The sequence below is a fragment of the Sabethes cyaneus genome, chromosome 2 (genome assembly GCF_943734655.1).
Source record: "Sabethes cyaneus chromosome 2, idSabCyanKW18_F2, whole genome shotgun sequence".
NCBI lineage: Eukaryota > Metazoa > Arthropoda > Insecta > Diptera > Culicidae > Sabethes > Sabethes cyaneus.
Window position 1 is genome coordinate 182,194,144 of NC_071354.1, and position 20,982 is coordinate 182,215,125.

General features: G+C 40.1%; 3 protein-coding genes across 5 annotated transcripts in view; 2 read left to right on the forward strand and 1 right to left on the reverse strand.

Moving 5' to 3' along the window:
• The window catches only part of LOC128737532 (acireductone dioxygenase), a 389,037-nt gene extending 374,062 nt beyond the window's left edge, over positions 1-14,975 (forward strand). The window contains exons 2-5 of one of the 2 annotated variants that reach the window (XM_053832199.1): positions 13,531-13,731; positions 14,256-14,461; positions 14,528-14,624; positions 14,682-14,975. In XM_053832199.1, the coding sequence (XP_053688174.1) occupies positions 13,609-13,731; positions 14,256-14,461; positions 14,528-14,624; positions 14,682-14,807 (552 nt within the window). In that variant the 5' untranslated portion in view covers positions 13,531-13,608 and the 3' untranslated portion in view covers positions 14,808-14,975. Of the gene's footprint in view, positions 1-13,483; positions 13,732-14,255; positions 14,462-14,527; positions 14,625-14,681 lie in introns of those variants that run through there. The other variant, XM_053832197.1, reaches the window with a different exon arrangement.
• On the forward strand, positions 5,894-9,148 carry LOC128737525 (BTB/POZ domain-containing protein 10). 2 transcript variants are annotated; one of them, XM_053832188.1, is made up of 5 exons: positions 5,894-6,423; positions 6,639-7,174; positions 7,970-8,347; positions 8,400-8,563; positions 8,643-9,148. In XM_053832188.1, exons 1-4 carry the CDS (start codon positions 6,233-6,235, stop codon positions 8,561-8,563), a joined length of 1,269 nt encoding a protein of 422 aa, XP_053688163.1. In that variant the 5' UTR covers positions 5,894-6,232; the 3' UTR covers positions 8,643-9,148. The 2 variants fall into 2 exon arrangements, with proteins under 2 accessions (XP_053688163.1, XP_053688164.1); XM_053832189.1 differs by having other exon boundaries at positions 8,403-9,146.
• LOC128737522 (glycerol kinase 3) lies at positions 8,877-11,064 on the reverse strand. Its single transcript, XM_053832184.1, has 3 exons — positions 10,322-11,064; positions 9,385-10,266; positions 8,877-9,319 (listed from the first exon to the last, which is right to left on the reverse strand). The coding sequence occupies exons 1-3, from the start codon at positions 10,808-10,810 to the stop codon at positions 9,140-9,142; spliced, it is 1,551 nt and encodes a 516-aa protein (XP_053688159.1). The 5' UTR covers positions 10,811-11,064; the 3' UTR covers positions 8,877-9,139.
• Positions 14,976-20,982: the final 6,007 nt, after the last annotated feature.

Sequence of the window (20,982 nt, forward strand, 5' to 3'; positions counted from 1 at the left end):
GGCAAGCGAGCCACCTTTCCAGTCTGGAAGTGGCGTGTGGAGCATCGTCTGGCAAAAATGCAGCTGATACACACACTGCTGCGTACGCCGATGGAGGAAACGTTCTATAAACCAGTAGAGGGAGCTACTCCTGAGCAGGAGGCAGCAAGAAAGAAAAAGCTGCAGAAGCGATTATTCCAAGACATTGAAGCCATGGATGAAATTATTATGCTGATCAACAACGAAGTGTTGAACAAGGTCATCGGTCTGGAATATGCAAAGGAAGTCATGGACGTTCTTGTAAAGTCGTACCAGAAAGCCGGTACAGCCGCAGTAGTAAATATGCGAGATCGACTTTTCGGCATAAAGTATAAGAATCTGCAGACACTTGAAAAGATATTTGAAGAGTACGATTTAGTGCTAAGGGAGCTGGATTGTATGGGTGCCAATATCTCGCATGCAGAGAAGGTGCATGCCCTGCTAATTGCTATACCGACGAAGTACAAATTTATCAAGGGGTCACTAATGATTCAATCTCATGAAGAGCTCTGTAGGAAAACAATCGCCGAATTAAAGCAGGTATTCTTGGACGCAGAAGTTGATGAACCCGAAGAAGAGAAAAGTCACAACTTTGCACTAAAGTCTAAGAAGTTAACCAGCAGATGTTTCGTATGCAATGAGATTGGGCACTATAAAAGTAATTGTCCACTGTTGCGAAAGTACAATGAAAAAGAAATACGTTTGCAGAACAAGACAGAAATCAAGAGAGCATACGTGATGAGAATTGACAGGAACATCAATAGGGGTAGCAAAATAATCAGAGCCATAGCAGATTCAGGAGCATGTGACCACAGAGCGAATGACGAGTCGCTGGCGGAAGAAGAGGAGTTGCGTAAACCAATCAAAGAAACAACCGCAAAAGTTAATGGAAACCTTCGGGCTACGAAGCGTGCATCACTTTCGATAATTAAATCGAGTGAAGATAATAAAAGGGTTACTTTTACGAAAGAAAAGGTCATTTTCGAGAACGAAGTTGATACTTCGGGGAAGTTTGTCAATGGATTGAACAAACAAGAAATCTGCTCAGCATTGGATAGATATCAAGTGAGTCTTAATACTTGGCATAAAAGACTAGCGCACTTGACAAATCCGGGAATAGAGATGCTAATCACGAAGGGAATGGCTGAGGGTATCAGCTGCACTTCAGAAGTGATAGAGATAGCAAATGAATGTAATGGTTGTTTGGCGGGGAAGCGGGTAGTTTTCGAATTTCAAAGCATGAAAAAGCCAAAATCAAAGCAACCATTAGAATTGGGTATTTTAATTTTCCCAAAAAAGTTGCTTTTTTTAACTCATTTGATAGCTCGTCGTTTTCTGAATCTAACAGTTCTTTTTTTATTTTAATTAAGTGAATATTTGATGAAAAAATTAATAAAAATCAAAAATAGAATGATTTGCTGTTTGACAGATATCCACCAAGCCGATTGATTGAAATGATGTCAGAAGTTCTCTTCCTCTCTTCTATCTTTCTAATAGAGCTTTTCATTTTGACCGAGCTTTTGACAGCTCCCATATGAAACCTATATCGGCTGATGACCATAGTTTATCTATCCACTGTGTTGTCTAAGGCGAGCTGAGAAGAAAAATGGTTTACTTATAAGATATCGTCTTATCCAAAAAAAAATTTTTAAATGAAAAAAATGCTTTTTTTATTACTTTCACTCATCAAATTTAAAAAAGTCTTCATGTGACTTTACAGTGACATCATATATTATCATAATATGCGAGAATTTAAATACCGCTAAAATACCCAATTGGTAAAATTCAGATATTTGCGGCAGCATAGAGCAGTAAACCTGACACTGTTATCGTTGTCTAATGAACGATTGTCGGAGGAAACCAAAAAGAAGGCAATGGTTGAGGGTATCAACTACACTTCAGGAGTATATACAGTGAATGTATTTTTGATAAGGAAGCGGGCAGCTTTCAGATTTCAAAACTTGAGAAAGCCAAGATTAAGACGATTGTTAGAATTGGTCAAATTCAGACGTTTATGGAAGCATGGAGCAGTAAACGTACGATTGTCGGAGAAAACGAAAGGGAAGAAGGAAATGGTTGAGGGTATCAACTATACTTCAGTGAGAGATACAGCAGATCTACGTTTGGTAGGGAAGCAGGCAGCTTTCAAATTCCAAAGGCTGAGAAAGCTAAGATCGAAACGATCATTAGAATTGGCAAAATTTAGATGTTTACGGAAGTATGGCGCAGTAAACATGCGACAACTGTCAGCTTACAAACAATTGTCGATGAAAATGAAGAAAATCGATGTTCAAAAGAGGAAACGAATGGTTGAGGGAATCAACTGTACGTCAACAATAAATGCAGCAAATAAATGTAACGGTTGTTTGGCAGGGAAGCATGCAGCTTTTAAATTTCATTTTTGGAAACAGCCAAGACGAAACCGAATATTAGTATTACTGCATTTAAACATTTGTGGAAGCATAGAGCAGAAAACAAACGATGGTTATCGTTGTTTTGACACCTTTAGAGATGACTACATGCACTTTGTCAGGTTCGATAATGTTGGGGAAGTCGAGAATTATGATCTTCGAAATGATCATATAGAGCTACAATCATTACGACGAAGAAAGAGAGATAAAAGACGACGGTTCTGGTATCAAGAATATACAGCCACTATGACTAAAGAGGGGATACCTCAAAGCATAGAAGAACTAAAGGAACTCGAAGACCGGCAAGAATGGAAGCGTGCTATTCAAGAAGAAATAGATTCGCTACATCAAGATAACATCTGGACAGTGGTCAACTGTGTTCCAAAAGGTGTAAAGACTGTCTATTCAAAATGGACATTCTCGGATGCATATGTCGACGATATTTTGCTCATTGCCAAGGTTATTGGTGATAGAATATGGATTAAGAAAAAGCTTGGAAGGTTATTCCAAATGGAAGATTTATTTAAAGTTAAGCATTTCCTAGATAAGGAAATATATCGCGACTTAGAAAAACAGATGCTAGGGATTTTCCAATCTCAATACGTAGAGAAACTGCTGAAGAGATATGGAATGAGCAATTGTATGCCAGTGGGGGCATCATTGGATACAAATACTAAATGGTTCAAGACCGGATTGAGCGGGACAGGTGAAGCTGAGCTGATTGCCTTGTGTGCAGCAACAAAAGAAGGTATGTGGTTAACAAAGCTTCTGGATGAATTGGGGATACCAATAAATCCTTTCACAATAATGGAAGACAGCACACCATGCATCAGCATAGCAGAGGAACCCCGATCACACCAACGGTTAAAACACTTGGATATAAAGTATCTGTTCATCAGGGATCAAATCAAGGATGGCAGGCTAAAGCTTCAGTACATACCCAGCGCAGAACAACCAGCTGATGCATTCACAAAGGGGTTACCTAAAGATACACATAGAAGGTTATTCAATGTGTTGAACGTGCAAATTGCGGGGAAGTGTTGAAATGAATTACCGCACCAATTTGTCGTTCAATGTAGCAGGGAAACTGTTATACGGTTCCAGCAGAATGCCGACTGTCAACATAACGTCAGCTGTCAAACGACTCCAGCTGTCAGACGACGCCAGCTGTCATAAACAACTCACTATTGTAGGATCATGTGTTTATAGAATTATAAGTATTGTTTCCATATCAATCGCTATTATAATGTAACCAAGAATCATGACCTCGATACATGTTACCAATAAACTTTACCTTTTACTCAGGCTAGATAAATAGTAGTGTTTCTATTAATCTACCAAGGTCCAACAAAGGTTGCAACAGAAACGCAATGAGCCTGCGTTGCCAGTTTTGGCGATAAAACATTACGAACTGTGTTGCCAATTTAGTCATTTTTTACCTTTGAAACGTTTGAAACAAGGTTTGAAACAGTAACTGAACTGCCCTCGGAATCCAACGATCAAGTAAAAGCACAATATTGAAGTTTATAGCACAGAGAACAGATTAACAGGCTCGAAGGAAGTAATCGATTTTTTGTGTGTAAAATCTGTCGGTAGCACCCTCCAGAAATAGTTTGCCAAACGCATCAAAAAATATCCATGTACCTTTATCAACATTTCTTTGTGCTGGAGTTACATAGCAGCGATGGCAGCGACATCAAGATTTAGTTTGCCACTTACTGCTCGAGGGGTGCTCTATTGAAGGATTACTCGTAGATTACATAAAAACCTTTTACACACTTTTTGTCAATTACCTGGTAGTCTGTTCTCTGTGTTTATAGTAAATCTATTACAAAAGCGCCAAACAATTAAATTTTATTCATATTTTTGTTTTTGTTCGCTAACAGCCGGCTGGAAAGTCTGTCAATAAAGAAGGGTCAAAATCAGTAGGATAGAAAAATCTGTTGACTTTTCATTAATAAACAATAAACTGAAGATTTGTGCCTTGCCCATCTTGCCCGTGTCATCATTTACCTGATGAGAACGAGAAGGATGACGGAGGGAATAGGAGGGGATGGATAAGGGAATTTGGACAACACAAACGCAAATTGAAGTTAACAAACATGATTTGTTCAGAGCTGCCATACAAATAGATTAATTTCTTTTGTATTATCATCGGCGAACTATTTCGTCATGTTCCAAGCAATAAGTGCGCCGGTGATACTTACACCACAGATGAACAGAAACACTCGTTTTCCTTTCTTTGCACCGACTAAACCGTCATTTCAAATTTGGGAATGTGTCCGTTTTAGTCAAAATGGCGGTTTTTAATGAAAGAAGGGGAATGCCCCATAAAAAATACTTGCTAAGTAGTTCGAGGGATACTCCTGTTGCTATTTAATATTTGGGAATGTCGATCATAGACGGTGCTAGTGTTCAGGCTAAATGAGGTACGATAATTCCGAAAGTAATGTCTGTTTGTCTGTGCTTACACGATTCAATCCAGAATCCGGCACTTTTATGAGCGATTGCGCATTCTTGCGCAATCTTCTTTGATATTGTTTTTGTGGTTTGATTCAGCCACAGACAAACAGACGAGACACACGCGATAATTCCATCGTCCAATCAAAAACCACTCATTTTTCAAAAAAGCATGTTTCGCAACATGGCCATACCGCGGCGCGCGAGTGTTGCTTTGAGTTTTTAGTATAAAACCATTCAAATGTACAAAACCCTGCAGCATAAAACCCTGCAAATGCAAGCTACTCCGCAACATGCATAATAGAGGGTGCTAGTGTGCAAGCAAAATGTGCAGGACGATAGTTTTTAAAGGATTTTCTTCTAAGTGTCATGTCAGTTCGTCAGTGATTCACTTGGCAGTTGCAAGCAGCGAATATTTCATTCTCCGAACGGATTTCTATCATAATCGTTGGGAAAACGCAATGTGAAACAGATTAAACACGCTAGATCAGTACGAACAAATCGTCTTTATGTGCATTGCTTGCATAGGCAAATGATGTCGTGTTGAGAATGACATTTGAACCATTTTTAATTTGCACATCGTGCAAACTAGCGGGGTCCAAATTAAAAAGTATTCAGATTAAAAGTGGTCGAACGAACGGGGGTCCACGGCGATGTGAAGTAGTAGAGGTGTGGAACAACGTACCATTTGTTTGTGTTAGCAGCGCAAATTGTGTAAACAGCAAGAGTGACGTCAATCTCGCCCTATTATTCTACGGGCATAAAAAAGCATAAACATTGTGCTGTACAACGATGACACTAACACACCTATACTTTTAAGTATGTTACGAACACAAACATGCCGCGTTTGCCGTACCTAAGTAATAGTGTACATAGGGTCCACGGTAGTGTTTTGTGTAAAACTGTTATACAGCGAAATTGAATCGAGAACAAAATGCCCAAAAACTGACATTTGGTCAACTTTTTACTTCAAATTCAAAGACAAAAGACGAAGACGGGAACATTATTAGGCAGAATAAAACAAAGATATATTTGCTACGTTTTTTTCCACATTTTTCCTGTGAATTTGGCAATATTTTGAGGCGTAAATTTGTATAATAGTTATCGGAATTCAAGTATTTGATAACTACTTAAATGACGAGCCAAATCTTGAACTAGTTCTGAGAAAGTGTAAAATGTACCCGTAGTCATATTTGTCATTGTTCCCCATAAAGCAAAGGTATAATAATAAAATAAAGACGCACTAACGGTGTTTTGCAAAGCTCAGGATAGCAGTGGATAAATTAGAATCGCCTTGCTTGCGATACTTTGCTGAAATCGGCAATTGGTTCAAACGTTTGGTAATGGAATTGCACCAACGAAACCAAAATTCAACATCCTCCTCATCCTCATCTGGTGCATCACCTGGTAACATAGTAGGCAGTGTGGGAGCTAGCAACAAAAACGATTACGACAGTTCTCACAGTAGCAGTAACACTGAGGAGTATACCGAAACAGACGAACGGCGTCGCCGAATGATGAAAAACCGTGCGAGGTAAGCGATTCAATGCCGATAAAATGGTGTGTGCGCCTTAAATTGAAAGTGTTTCTTGCATTGTGCCCATTTCCTATGAGTATTTCAACGACAAAGAGAAACGACTGTGCAAGTTTGAAGCATATCTTCCGGATGTGGTCTTCAACCAGTCTGACCAACCAAACCTGTTGCTTATAGGTTTTGCTCAGTAAGGGATTTTTTCATTTAATTTACAGAAATAATCGTTTGATGCAGCAGCATGTCCAACAGCAGACCTCGACAACCGTAGCTAAGCCCGCAGCGTCATTGAAAAAGGTTCTGGACGCGGAAGATCGCATAACTTTAGTCGTGGATAATACCACGTTTTCAATAAATCCGTCGCTGTTCACTGCTCATCCGAACACGATGCTTGGTCGAATGTTTAGCACAGGAATGGAATTTACACATCCGAATGACCGCGGGGAATATGAGGTGGCCGACGGTATTTCGCACACAGTTTTTCGCGCCATTCTCGAGTATTACCGGAATGGTATCATTCGTTGTCCGCCTACGGTTTCCGTGCAGGAGCTGCGTGAGGCTTGCGATTATTTGCTGATTCCGTTCACGGCCGATACGATCCGATGTCAAAATTTGCGCGGACTGCTGCACGAGCTTAGCAACGAGGGAGCTCGCGAGCAGTTTGAAATGTTCCTCGAATCACTGATTCTGCCATTGATGGTGGCTTCGGCCGAGCGTGGTGACCGGGAGTGTCATGTTGTTGTATTGTCCGACGGTAAGTCTGAAATTAGATTGCGTTGATATTGTATAAAAGTGTCACATGCAAAAATGTGTTAAAACAAGCGGTAAGGAGGGATGGTTCGATCACTTTAACTCAATTTTGATTCATTTGACACTACCGTCTCAGCCGAGCAAAATTTGACAAAGTTATGTATGAAACATTTGTAGAACTCGTTATTATTTACAATTTTGCAGAATAAAGTGTTGCTATAATTTTTGTAGTTACGGCGCTACAATGCTAGTACCTCTTTAATAACTAAATGAACGTTCATTTAGTTACTAGTGAGATACTAGCATTGTAGCACCGTAACTATAAAAGATAGTGCAACACTTTATTCAGCAAAATTGTAGATCTAGTTATTATCTACAAATGTCCCATACATCAATTTGTCAAATTTTGCTCGGTGAGGACGCTACTGTCAAATGAATCTAAATTGAGTCAAAGTGATCGAACCAACCCTGGCGGTAAGAGAATATTTTTATATATTTCTTCTGTTATTTTCTTTTAGATTATTATCTTTGAAAATAGTTTTTTTCAATTATTGCTTGATGCAGGTTTTTAAATTTATATCGGCGCCAAAGAGGCAGAGTAAAGAAATTCATGTTTCTTTTCTTAATATTTCTTTAAAAATTATTATGAGGTTGGAAATGAATTAACATGAAAATGTTTATTTTGACATTTTTAAGCAACGGAGTTTATTGGTTTTTTAAGTTGCTTGAAATTTATTTTTTAACAAATTAAACGAACACTGAATAAAGCAAACTTTACTGCTTCTTACGTTATTCGCAGATGATCTCGTTGACTGGGATGAAGAATATCCTCCTCAAATGGGTGAAGAGTACTGCCAGACCGTGTCTAGCACGGCATTATATCGCTTCTTTAAGTATATTGAGAATCGTGACGTAGCCAAGCAGGTGTTGAAGGATCGAGGTCTGAAGAAAATCCGTCTCGGTATCGAGGGTTATCCGAATTATAAGGAAAAGATAAAGAAACGACCCAGCGGACGAGTGGAAGTGATTTACAACTATTTGCAGCGACCGTTCATTCACATGTCGTGGGAAAAAGAAGAAGCTAAGAGCCGTCACGTAGATTTTCAATGTGTAAAGTCCAAATCTGTCACAAACCTGGCCGAAGCAACGGCCGATCCAGCTCTTGAGTTGGATTCAGGTAAATATCAAACTGTATAACACAGCACTTTTTCAACAAAATAATACTTCAGCAGGAAATCAACTCCCTCAACGTCATTTTGATATTTCCAATGAACCAGATGTAGATGCCATTCGTCCGATTGTCGCAGCAGCTATCGCTATAGATGGCGAAGAAGGTGCTGTGGGTGGCATAATTAATCCAGAAGAAAACGCCGGTTCGGATGAGCCTCAATAGGTAATCATACTTATAGTTTTATATTCCTAGAAATATTCTTTAAAGCGCCAACATTTACCACTGTCTCAAAAATTGCTAGGTTGCGTTAGAAAAATATTAACATTCAACCGCAAAAGACGCATTTTTTTGCTGAGAGGAGCCGTAATGTTTTCAGTTTAACGGTATCTTCAACTCGAACTCGATTGTTTAAAACTCTCTGATTCTAATTTAGTAACTGATTTAGGCATATATTCCGCAGATCTAAACTCCGCATATCACCATAGGGTGTTTTCTGTTCAGATGAAAAAAAAAAAAATCAGCAAATACTGAGACCAATAAATTTATCGTTTTTTATTTTGAATAGCCAACCGGAACGTTCTACATTATTTAACAATATACTTCTTATTACATAACGCGATGATACACAGGTTTGCAAATAAAACTTAAATCCTCCTAATTTGTCCTCCATTCGTTTTTACGCAATAACTCTTATTCTATTTACATGGAAAGTCAATAAAAAGTGTTATTTGGAAAATAGAAAATGTTTTAATACCTAAGATAAACCGAATATTTTTCAACTGAACAATATAAACAATCTTAATTTATAGTCGTTTCTTCCCAACCAAAAGATCGTTCGACAGCCATTTTCCATTTCTTGTATCGCATGTCTCGTTCGTCTTCCGAAATTTGCGGTCTGAACGAGATGCAGTTGCTCGCAACGCTTACATTAGCTACGTCCCAGCAGCCAATACCTCGTCCTGCTGCCATAGCAGCACCCTGAATGAAAATGGAATGGAACACATAGAGAAGTAGTACCTTTATACAAGAGAGGTAACACCTACCAGTGCCGTTGTTTCCACCACGACCGGTCGCTGCACTTCCAGCCCGATCAGGTCAGCTTGCCACTGCATTAGGAGCGTATTTACGGTCATTCCACCGTCGACCTTAAGCTTCACCAGTGGGAACCCACAGTCCTTGTTCATTGCATCCAGAATATCCCGCACCTGAAAGCAGACCGCCTCGAGACTAGCGCGAACTATATGTCCTCGTTGCGTATCTTCTCCGATGCCGCAAATCACCCCCCGAGCTTCCTGATTCCAATAGGGCGCATATAGCCCACTGAAAGCCGGCACAAAGTACACGTCGCCGTTATTCGGTACAGACATAGCTAACTGTTCGGACTCTTTTGCGGTGTTCAATAGTTCCATATTGTCACGCAGCCAACCCAGAGCGGCCCCTGCGACAGCTACAGATCCCTCAAGAGCGTAGGTCGGCGGTTCGTCGGGACCCATTTGATAGGCTACCGTCGTGATGAGCCCGTGGGTCGATTCGATCAAAGCATTTCCGGTATTGTACAACAGGAAGCAACCTGTCCCATAAGTTGCTTTTGCTTTGCCGCGACTTAAACATTCCTGGCCTACCAGGGCAGCTTGCTGATCACCGAGACAACCAGCAATTGGTACGTTAAGTAAAATGTCCATTTTTATCATACCGTAAACCTCAGAACTTGATCGGATGTCGGGTAAAATCTCAAAAGGTATATCAAAAAACCTGCCCAGCGTTCTATCCCAGCGAAGAGTTTCGATGTTCATCAGCATTGTGCGCGATGCATTGGTCACATCAGTAACGTGCGAACCCCCGTTCGAACCGCCGGTCATGTTCCAAATCAACCACGTATCCACCGTTCCGAACATGCAAGTTTTACTCTTAATAGCTGCTTTAACCTACGGGGATGCAAACGGTAACATAATGGAAAGTGTTTCTTTTAGTGGCACTAACCTTTGGTACATTATCGATTAGCCAGCGAAGCTTTACGGCGGAAAAGTAAGGTGATAACGGCAGCCCGCAGAGCGGTTTCAGATAATTCTTATTTCGCGTTTGATTCGGTACAGTCTCTAGCAGTTGATCGACTGTGGAGGACGTCCGCATATCAAGCCAAACAATAGCATTATACAATGGTTCGCCAGTAGTTTTGTCCCACACTATTGTAGTTTCGCGTTGATTAGTTACTCCAATCGCAGAGATGTCTTCTACACTTCCACCAAGCTCCTGCAGTTTATCAAGTGTTTTTTGGATGCATTCCAAAACAACATTCAGAATTTCCTTCGGGTCCTGTTCGACCCATCCTTCCTGAGGATAGATTTGCCGCAATTCCTTTTGATGAAAGCATATGATTTCAGCGGTCTCTGTCCGGAAGAGAATGAATCTTGCCGAACTAGTGCCCTCATCGATGGCACCGATTAATTCACCAAATTTACCAGCTGACATGGTTTGATTATACAATAGTTTCGTAAAAAACGTCGTAGATATTCGATATCTAGTAGATATTTAACGCACTTTGATCTTGGCCGTCCACTGCACACTGTTACCTTGGAATCGTTGTTCAGCTAACTTCTTTCTTATCTTATCTAATACAGCTTGATGTATGGCTTTCGTATCAACCTAATTATTCATTAAAACAATAAATTTTTCATAAAACACATAAGAGTATTATGCATTGAGAATGAACACCGGGAAAACACTAAATCAGAAAATACGATGGTCGACGGATTGTGTTGTGATAAGAAACGAAACGTATACATTGATTAGAGAAACTGGATTGAGAGAATGGCCAAAGTAGTCATCACTCATCAATATATAGCTCGCGAGTACTTGTCATCATTAACGGGAAACTAGCAGTCATTAACTTTTCGTCCGATAGCCCAATTTCGGAAGCAGTTTTTGAGCCTAAAAGCGGGGTTCTGTTTATAGAAATATATTTCTGTATATTTCTATAGAAATAAATATATTTCTATAAACAGAACCCCGCTTTTGGGCCCAAAAACTGCTTCTGAAATTGTGTATTCTGACGAAAAGTTAATGACTGCTAGTTTCCCGTTAAGGTTCAAAAACGCGTCAATGGATTTGTGGGATTTCAAAAGCAGTTTTTAATGAAGTAATTAACGGTTTCGTCACTAACCAGAATGACATTAGCTGGGGCTCGTTTATGTAAGGAGTGAAAGGGGAGCTAAGACTGGAGGAGAGGATCCGGGAGTTTGGATTTTGATGTTGTTGATATTATTCCTACTGCAAACAGCTTCAGTGAGCATCAGAGCTGCCGCAAATACAGGTATTTGTGCATGCATAACTTTGGGACCCATCAATTATTTCAGTTACTGTGTTTTTTGGCTCTACTAATGTCCCTGAATTTTAAAGTACTCCATAAACTATTTACACTCAACCCCCGCTAATATGAAAAACAGCTCGTTCAGATTGGGCGAGTTCATTTTTAATCTGAATATTTGGTAACTCTAGGGTTGCCAAGTGGCCGGTTTTTGGCCGGCCCGACCGGTTTTTCACTTGCGAAGCCGGTGGCCGGCAATCCTGCAAAAAGCCCGGTTTTTCGACATATGAAGCCGGATTTGTATTTTTGCCTGATTTGTAAATTTTCTGATAAATTTATTAGCAATTCTGAGCAGTGGATTATTGAAGATAGCCAGTTTTGCAGTGACAATACTTTGCTTCTGGCGGTAATATACATTAAATTGTCCACTAGCACCAGAAGCAAGTAGTTGTCACTCTGAAACTAGCTATCTTCAATAATCCATTCAATGTTCGTTGTGGTTTTGACTGTGATGTCCTATTGTTCACTATCTCATCCCATTTACACGGGAAACTGAACCGACTTCCGGTGGTTACCCAAATAATATGTCAGCGCACATTGCACATTTCAGGCAAATTTTTTTAAAAATATGCTGCCACGACCCCCCCCCCCCCCCCCCGCTTTCTTTGAAGGCAGGACCGACCGGCCGGTTTTTGTACTTTTCAGACTTGGCAACCCTAGGTAACTCTATTCATTTTCACACACGCGCAAGACGTGCACCCTATGAACTTGTTGTTTTGATTTGACGAAAACAAACGTTTTGAAAACATCTCAAACATGCGCGAATTCTAAAGGTTCGGTTTGTATAATACGAAATTGGCTCGGCAGTTTCGACTAAAATGGTCTATTTTGAGTGCTGGAGAGAGATAAGTTGCATATGAGCTATATTGCCAAAGCTTCTGAGCAAGAGGAAACGCATTAAGATTTTTTGCTTTTTTTTAATTTACCGGTCCACTTTAACGTCAATTGTGTGTGACGCTTGATCGGTTCTTAATGTGAACGCATTCATACCACCGGGGTACAGATTAAAAATGTTCAGATTAAAGAAGGTCATACCAACGGGGGTACACGGTATGTTATTTAAAAGACTAGATCGAGAAATTAAAATACTCCGGAGAAAACGGTAGGGCCCCAATTTTATGCATGCACAAATATCTATATTTATGGCAGCTCTGTCCGCGACGGCCCCAGCTAATGTCAAAAAATCTTTTATGTGTGCGTGGTGGAAAATAAATATATGAAGATAGAATTAACAAAAGGGCGAATGTCGCAAGCGTGAACAAACCGAGTGAGGGTTGATTTTCCTATGCTGGTCCAGCAAAAAATAACTTTCACCCGTTTTGTTTACATTTGTTAATTCTATCTATATATGTGAGACTCATTAGAAACTATACGAAAAGTTTTCTTAGTGTAGAAATATCATTCCTTTATTTTCTTTCTAATAACCCTTGCGCCTCTATGTATCAAATTGTTCACTAAAGACATTGTAAAAAATCTGTGCTCAGTGCGCTCAGTGCTCACCATCCCCACTTTGACGGCAAAATCGGCAAATCGAAATCAGTGTCAGTCAGCAACTCAGTACCGTCACCGTCAGTACTTTGGCTTTGCGTCAGGTACAAGTTGTCGACTAACATTTGAAAGGGGCGTATAAGCCAACTGTCAAACAGAACGAGTGAGAGTTCATTTTCCTATGCTGCTCCAGCAAAAAATAACTCTCACTCGTTCTGTTTGACAGTTGGCTTATCCGCCCCTTTCAAATGTTGGTCGACAGTTGTACCGTACAACAGGTACACAAATAATATTCACAATCACCCCAATCACCGAAGTATTCGTTTCTTATCATCAGAGAACTTCAGAAAATTTACGAGGCAAAATATTTGGAACAGAGAAACCATCCTAAACTGAATAATCATTTACCGACAAGATGGTTCGAGCTTGGTTCATGGACAACGATTCCTCTGATCAGCGTTTAGAGCACCAGCTCAATCCACCGCAGTTTCTGGATCTTACCGATTTGTACAACAAAACGGGAGTGGAGTATTTCAAGGTAAGTGCTGTTCTATTAAAACAATTATTACTGGAATTGCTGTAAAGTGCGTATAAAATTCCTTGAATAAACCTTTTAAACCTCAAAAAGTGTCCATTCAATGGCAGGTAAAAGCAGTTCATGAAAGAAGTAAGAAATTTTTAAAACCCTAAATTTTAAACCTGATAGACTAACGATTGCGTGCTAAAAGAGAATGTTGAAGCACAGAGAAGTTGAAGGTCAACGAGTGTTTCTAATTTTTTTGTATGCAACGTTTGAACAACCCAGTAAGAATTTGTCGCCCGACGCAAGTAGAAGTTTCGCTCGTCTGTCTGTCTGTCCGACGAGCGACCAGTTCTCACTGGGAATGTAAGATCACGTGAAAATGAATGAGAAATGTGCAAGGATTTCTACATATCAAGGCAATCAACCAAGGCTACTTTATCGAATTATACAATTCTATATCGCATTTTTACTACTTTTATGTAAGACAGCTCACTCATGCATATCACTTATAGTGAAGTAACTTTTTTAAATTGTAATAGCTCAACGCGGAAACTTTCAACAGCGACGGTGTGCTAGAGAAAATTCGGAAGGACAGAGGTTATAGCTTTGAGGACGAAATAACTTGCTCGAAGGAGTGCCTTCCGGACTATGAAAATAAGCTTAAAAACTTTTTTACTGAGCATCTTCATACAGATGAGGAGATCCGCTTTGTTATTGATGGTTCAGGATACTTTGACGTACGCAAGTGAGTAACTTATACGTGTAATCAATTTAAAATGCAAGAATCCTTTATCACTGTTGGCCTTTTCAGTGGGGAAGATGACCGTTGGATTCGCATTGAAGTGATTGCGGGCGATATGATTGTTATCCCCAGTGGCATCTACCACCGATTTACGTTGGATATTAAGGTATTAATTTGGTGTGGTCTTAAAGCTAATGATAATGCTAACATTTTTATTTTTTAGAACTACATTCGAGCCAAGCGCTATTTTGTGGGAGAACCAGTGTGGTTACCTTATAATAGACCAGCAGAAGAAATGTCATGTCGCAAGGAGTATTTGGAAAAACTTAAAACTGGTTTTGCTGCCTAGGGAGATCATTCAAAGCCGAAATCTACGTATTTCCAGTCGTTTGGTAATTTTTTACGTTTTTCTGTTTATTTGAAGACAAGTGCCTAAAACATAACTGCGTATTTTACAATATACAATATACACATGATACTCTGCAAGAGAAAATATTGATTGAATATATTTGTTTTGTTAATGGATACTCACTGTATTGTTTGTTTACTATAGCAATAGTTGTAAAGTCAACAAAATAACAGTCTATAGGTTCTGTGCGGGCGTTTTACTCGAATTCAAGAGGGCGAAGGATCCTCTTATTTTTACGTTTCCTAGATACGGAAACAGGAAGATAGCCTTAGCACTTGGTTTTGTGAGTTCGGATTACAACGTTCCTTAAAACAGGAGACGTCTAGGGGACATGTGATTTCATTCCTTAGCAACAGGATCAAGCAAATCTACACGCGAGGTCTTTAGAACAAGAACACTAACTTTATTAAATCGAAAAACTTAGCTTATATAGTCACAATTATTTACATTACAGATAAATTTCCCTCTTTTGGGTATCGCCTACATTCTATCCTAATCAAATATCCTAATCGTTACAAATTCTATCAAAATGCCATAGTAAGAATGAAACGGATAGTTCAATTCATATCAACATAACAGGGATAGATATAAAACTATGTGGGTCTATTTGCCTACCAATACATAAACTTCTATTTGGTTTGAAACATGAATTTAATAGGAACTTAATTTGTATGATAAAAAGAGAAACACATATTTGTCTTAATCTATAAACCTACTCTAAGCATCCTATGGACCTACGTTTATGCTTTCTATGCACCTATGCATTCAAATCGTGGCTTCGTTGCGCTAATACAATGAAAGAGGTAAAATTTCCCTTGCGCATGATAATGCACACAACACGTGCATGGATACGCTTCTGTCACCGCGTGTGGGCGTATACAAATTAGATAAACAGAAAAAAGGCGAAAAGAGCACAAAATCCGTTTGCCCTCGTCCTTTTCATTTCACTTTTGTTTCGGTGTGATCTCCACCTAAAGCAATAATTCACCAGGATGCCTGATGCCAGCTCATTATAGGCAACAGATAAGCCAAATTTAAGCGGGACGACTTCACAGGTTCTATTATGCGAAAGTGATTCGATATTAAATCACGTATGCGAGTGAAGTGGAAATTTGCCGCGTCACGTGACTCGCCTCGCACTTGCAGTGTTATACAACTAGAATTAATAACACATTACTTTTTACTTTATGATATACTGTCGTACGTAATACTCAGAACACAAGTTATTTCATGCAAACCATATACATAGTTAGGCACTAATATTTTAAATTAGTTAATTAATTATCATGGTTTAAGGTTTAAAAATTTAAGTGAGGTGACCGTGAGAAAAGAGCCCAGAAATTTGAATGCTATGTTGTATTATTTTTTTTGTTAGATTATAGCCACTTCAACAGTTGGGTCATTCGTGACTTCTGCGGGGTTGGGATTTGAACCCGGATCCTCGGCGTGAATATTAACAACCACACCGGGACTGACCCCCCGCTATGTTGTAGTTTTTGAGGCAAAATATCAAGAAATCTCGGCCTCTGTGGAGTAAGTCAATATATAAGTAAGATGTATTATAGCCGGTGGGAAATTTTATCAATAATATTTCTGATTACCAAAATTAATTTTTCTGCAGAAAGATTGCCGAGATCTCAGCTTCGGGATATGGGTAATTTGTTTTACCATCTCGTGAGTACCGTGGTGATAAAATTTATTCAGCAAATTCATAGTTTAACCTTCTTTATCGGTCGAGATCCGGGGTGGCTTTTACCATATCTAGAAATCCTCTCCATTGTTCTCGGTCCTGGGCTACTGGTCAGCAATTCGTTGCGTTTCTCGACACAAGCAAGTCGGTTTCAACCTGGTTGAGCAATCTAGCACGTTGAGCCACTCTATTCCTGGTGCCGGTGAGGTTCTTGAAGAGAACGCTACTCTTGCTTAAGATCGTTCCTCTCGTTTCGATGCCCGCTCGCCGGATCACAGCTTCAATAGCTATATTGAATAACATACAGAACAGTTCATCCGCTTGCCGCAACCCTCTGCGCGATTCGGAAAGACTCGAGAGCATCCCCGAAACGCGTACGTAGCACATCACTCGCCCCCGGGTAGCTCACTTTGATCACCCGCATCAGTTTGTTCGGAAAATCGAACTCGTGCATTATCTGCCATAGCTGTTCGCGTTCAATTGTATCGTCTGCTGCTCTGAATTCCACGAAAATATGATGCGTGGGCTCGTTGTACTCCCGCTATTTCTGGGGGATTTGTCGGAGTAAAATTTTTATCCATAGTAGCACGGGCCCCCATAAAGCCTGTCTGATACTGCCCTACGTATTTTCTTGATATTGAGGATAGCCGACGCAACAAAATCTGGGGGTGATCTTCCATGAGGCGGCGTTGACCAACGTGATGCCGCGGTAATTACAGCAATCTAGCCGGTAGCCCTTTTTGTAGATGGAACAGACTACACCTTCCATCCACCTACAGTAGTTTCTCCTCCACCCAAATCCTTGAAATTATCCAGTGAAGTGCCGTTACTATAGCGGTTCTTGGCTATTTTTGTAGAGTTCTGCTGGGAGTTAGTCCTTTCGGGCGGCTCTATTGTTCATCAGCTGTCCGATTTCTCGCCGGATCTCTTCGAAATCAGGAGCCGGCACGCTGTTGTCGTTTGTAGGCACTCCTAGGCTAACTCCCGTGCGTCTCCTGCTCGTTGAGGTGCTCATGGAAGAACTGCTTCCACGTGTCGACCACCTCGCGCTCGTTTGTGATTAGATCCCCTCCCTCGTCCCTACGCATGTCACGTTTAGATGTGTAGCCCCTGCGAATTTTTGTTCACCTTCTCGTAAAACTTGCGCGTGCCATTAGCCCGCAAAAGTTATTTCAGCTCCTCACGATTTCTGTCCTGCTGCTTTTTCCTCCTCAGGATCATGGTCAACTCATTCCGCGCTCGTCAATACTTGGCCAAATTCTTTCTCGTGGATATGCTTAGATAATATGTCCCACCAGGTGGTTGATGTGTGATCTCCAGGTGGCTTTGTGGAGATCAGCAAGCCTCGGGAAGCTGCAAAGTTTATGCATCACTGGCCGTTATCGTTCGTGTCGGGATGCAGGCTATGGGGCCCGATCACCGGTCTATACGTTGCTTCTGTTCTGTTGATCTTGATGTCCCGTGGTGAGCAGCTGTCGTACGTTGCGCATAGCTGCAGCGCATAGAATGCTTCCTTGTCGTCGTAGGGTTTACCTTCGTGTGAACAATGCAAGTTTATGATGGCGTTGTTGAAGAAATGCCCTTTTATTCTCAATATGCACACGTTGATCGCTTTCCAGTCCATTACGTGATCCTGCATTTTGCCCATCGTTAATTTAAGCTGGGGTCGTGCTAACTTGAACTCGAAATTTATGAACGTAACATGAAGATCGATCCGTAAATTGGAATGCTAGATAGTTTTAACCTGCGCTTCAGATTGAATGCTTGCAGCGCTTACAGTTCAACCGAGATGAAATCTCGGTTAATTTATGAATGCTTTGGTAGCAGTTCGATTTAAACCTGAGCCAGTAGGTTAATTCATGAATTCGCTATAGACTATTTCCTGCACTGACAACACTTGGGATTTGATTGGAATAAATGTTCACAGTAGCACAGGTGGTTAATCAAATTTTTATAGCTCTCTTATTCAGCTTTTTACGAGCCATAATGGCGAACGGGTTCGTAATATTTGAACAGCATATTCGACATTTCTTTAATACATCGCACGTTTTCTTTTCGTACATTCCTTTAGTTTTACCAAAAACATCCCATCAAGAAGACTGGCATCTCTTCCTCGCGCCCATATAAATGACAAGTACCAGAAGCAACAGCGCATCCTTCCCGACAAAAGTTGAAGCTGTGTGTACATGTATAGGTGGGAAATGATGTGTGCGAGCGTGTCAATGCATTGCATACGTGTGCGAGTACATCCATATTTTGATTTACACACACTAGTATGTGTTAGTTCAACTTTAACTCGGCAGATAGCATTGCTGTTACTGTCGCTCGACTTTTGGCAGAGTTGCCAGTCTTCTTGATGGAATGTTTTTGGTTTTACCGTGAACACGCGGAAAGAAAACGTGCGATGTATTAGGGAAATGTCAAAAATGCTGTTTAAATATTACGAACATGTCCGCCATTATGGCCCGTAAAAAGCTGGATAAGACATGGCATAAAATAAAACAGGACAGACGACAGTAGATCAACATAACGATCGCGGCGGTGCGTCCCTACTCCCTAACATGGGAAAAAACCTTGGAAAAAACTGACAATATTGCTGATATTGATATTACCGTGTACCCCCTTTGGTATGACCTTCTTTAATCTGAACATTTTTAATCTGTACCCCGGTGGTATGAATGCGTTCACATTAAAAACCGATCAAGCGTCACACACAATTGACGTTAAAGTTGACCGGTAAATTAAAACAAAGCAAAAAATCTTAATGCGTTTCCTCTTGCTCAAGAGCTTTGTCAATATAGCTCATATGCAACTTAACTCTCTTCAGCACTCAAAATAGACCGTTTTAGTCGAAGCTGCCGAGCCAATTTCGTCTTCTACAAACCGAACGTTTAGAATTCGCGCTTGTTGGAATGTTTAAAACGTTTGTTTTCGTTAAATCAAAACAACAAGTTCATAGGGTGCGCGGCTTGCGCATATGTGAAAATGAAAAGAGTTACCAAATATTCAGATTAAAAATGAACTCACCCAATCTGAACGAGCTGTTTTTCATATTAACGGGGGTTGAATGTATTGCTTTCCCGTGTGGGACATCGCTGACCTTGTCACTGACGATCTGTTCCGTTACGTTGCGGTTGATGCTTGATGACGGTCAATGTGATTCCATCAGCTTCGGCTAAAGAATCTGACTAAAGAAGTGACAGGTAACTCATTTTCAGTTCGTCGAAACCAAGTGCGCATGAATCTCGATGAAACCTTCTGAATCTTTTGCTCGAAAACTTGCGGAGTATCAGTCGATGAACGCGACTGAAAATAATGACTGCAAGCAAACGGCAACAAATATCATCGTAACATCACGAAATCGATCCGTGCTGCCTAACGAAAACACCAGGCAATCAAATTTGTATCGTACAGTTCATAAAATCGCCTAAATGTTGAGCTCGAAAAAATATTGTTCGAACTTTTCCTAGCAACTTTGAACAGAGTCACGCACAACAATCATCGTTGAGCAAATCAGGTTTAACCCTCTAGTTCCCAACCCTGCCAATTGGCGGGCTTCAGCAAAATGTTTGTAAATCTACTATGCTTATTCGTTTTATGTTGGTATCCACCCATACCTTCTCATTATAGTCTAATCTAACTATTCGAGTGGTTTGTTTGTTTTATTACGTTAATTTGAAACAGATATTTCGTGCGAAACTTGAAAAATGCCAGAAAACTGAGAAAAAAATTATTTTGCTCTGCAGAGTGAAATTCAAATTGTTGTAAATTGCTTATTTCTTGGAATAAATGAACAAAAAAATTATTGGTGAGTAGCTGATAAGTTATACTTCATGGTAAAAAAGGAAATTTGCGATAAAAAGTTTAGGAACTAGCCGATTTTTATCAAGGAACTGACCCCGCCAATTGGCGGGGTTGGGCATTAACGTCAACTTTTTTTTGGTAATTTGACAACGTGTTGTTTTCGTTGTATTTATTGATTTTTTTTTTCGAGTTTAAGCTACAAATTATTGTTATAGGCCTTGTTAGCTTCTTTTATATGCCTTGAAAAATACACAAGCATGCAGTGGCATTAATATGGAAGGGGAATTTACAGGATTTATCACCCAAGTAACAATTCCAAGTTTTATTACGTTCGTATAGCGGTTTTCATGACCAATTTCATAAAACCGCTAATAAAACTATGAGCTCCACCAGAACTTTCTGATGACCGCTATAAAACTGCTTTCTGACCAAGTGGCCCACGCCTCAGAATGTTTTCATAACCGCTATAAGAATCAGGTTATAAACTCAAGTAGTCGTATCACGCTCTGCTAAAAGCAGCAATAAAACCGATCAAGCTTTCGCTACTTGACAGCCATCGCCATAATTTAAAAAAGCTTTTCGCTTTTTGCTTTTCGCTTTATGCTTTTCGCTTTTTGCTTT

What these genes read in the sequence shown, in the direction of transcription:
- LOC128737525 (XM_053832188.1), top strand. Translation starts at nt 6,233, where the DNA reads ATGGAATTGCACCAACGAAACCAAAATTCAACATCCTCCTCATCCTCA. An exon ending in ATGATGAAAAACCGTGCGAG is followed by an intron (nt 6,424 to 6,638) that starts GTAAGCGATTCA and finishes TTTAATTTACAG; the next exon opens with AAATAATCGTTTGATGCAGC. An exon ending in TGTTGTTGTATTGTCCGACG is followed by an intron (nt 7,175 to 7,969) that starts GTAAGTCTGAAA and finishes CGTTATTCGCAG; the next exon opens with ATGATCTCGTTGACTGGGAT.
- LOC128737522 (XM_053832184.1), bottom strand. Translation starts at nt 10,810, where the DNA reads ATGTCAGCTGGTAAATTTGGTGAATTAATCGGTGCCATCGATGAGGGC. An exon ending in TAATCGATAATGTACCAAAG is followed by an intron (nt 10,267 to 10,321) that starts GTTAGTGCCACT and finishes GCATCCCCGTAG; the next exon opens with GTTAAAGCAGCTATTAAGAG. An exon ending in TGGTGGAAACAACGGCACTG is followed by an intron (nt 9,320 to 9,384) that starts GTAGGTGTTACC and finishes ATTTTCATTCAG; the next exon opens with GGTGCTGCTATGGCAGCAGG.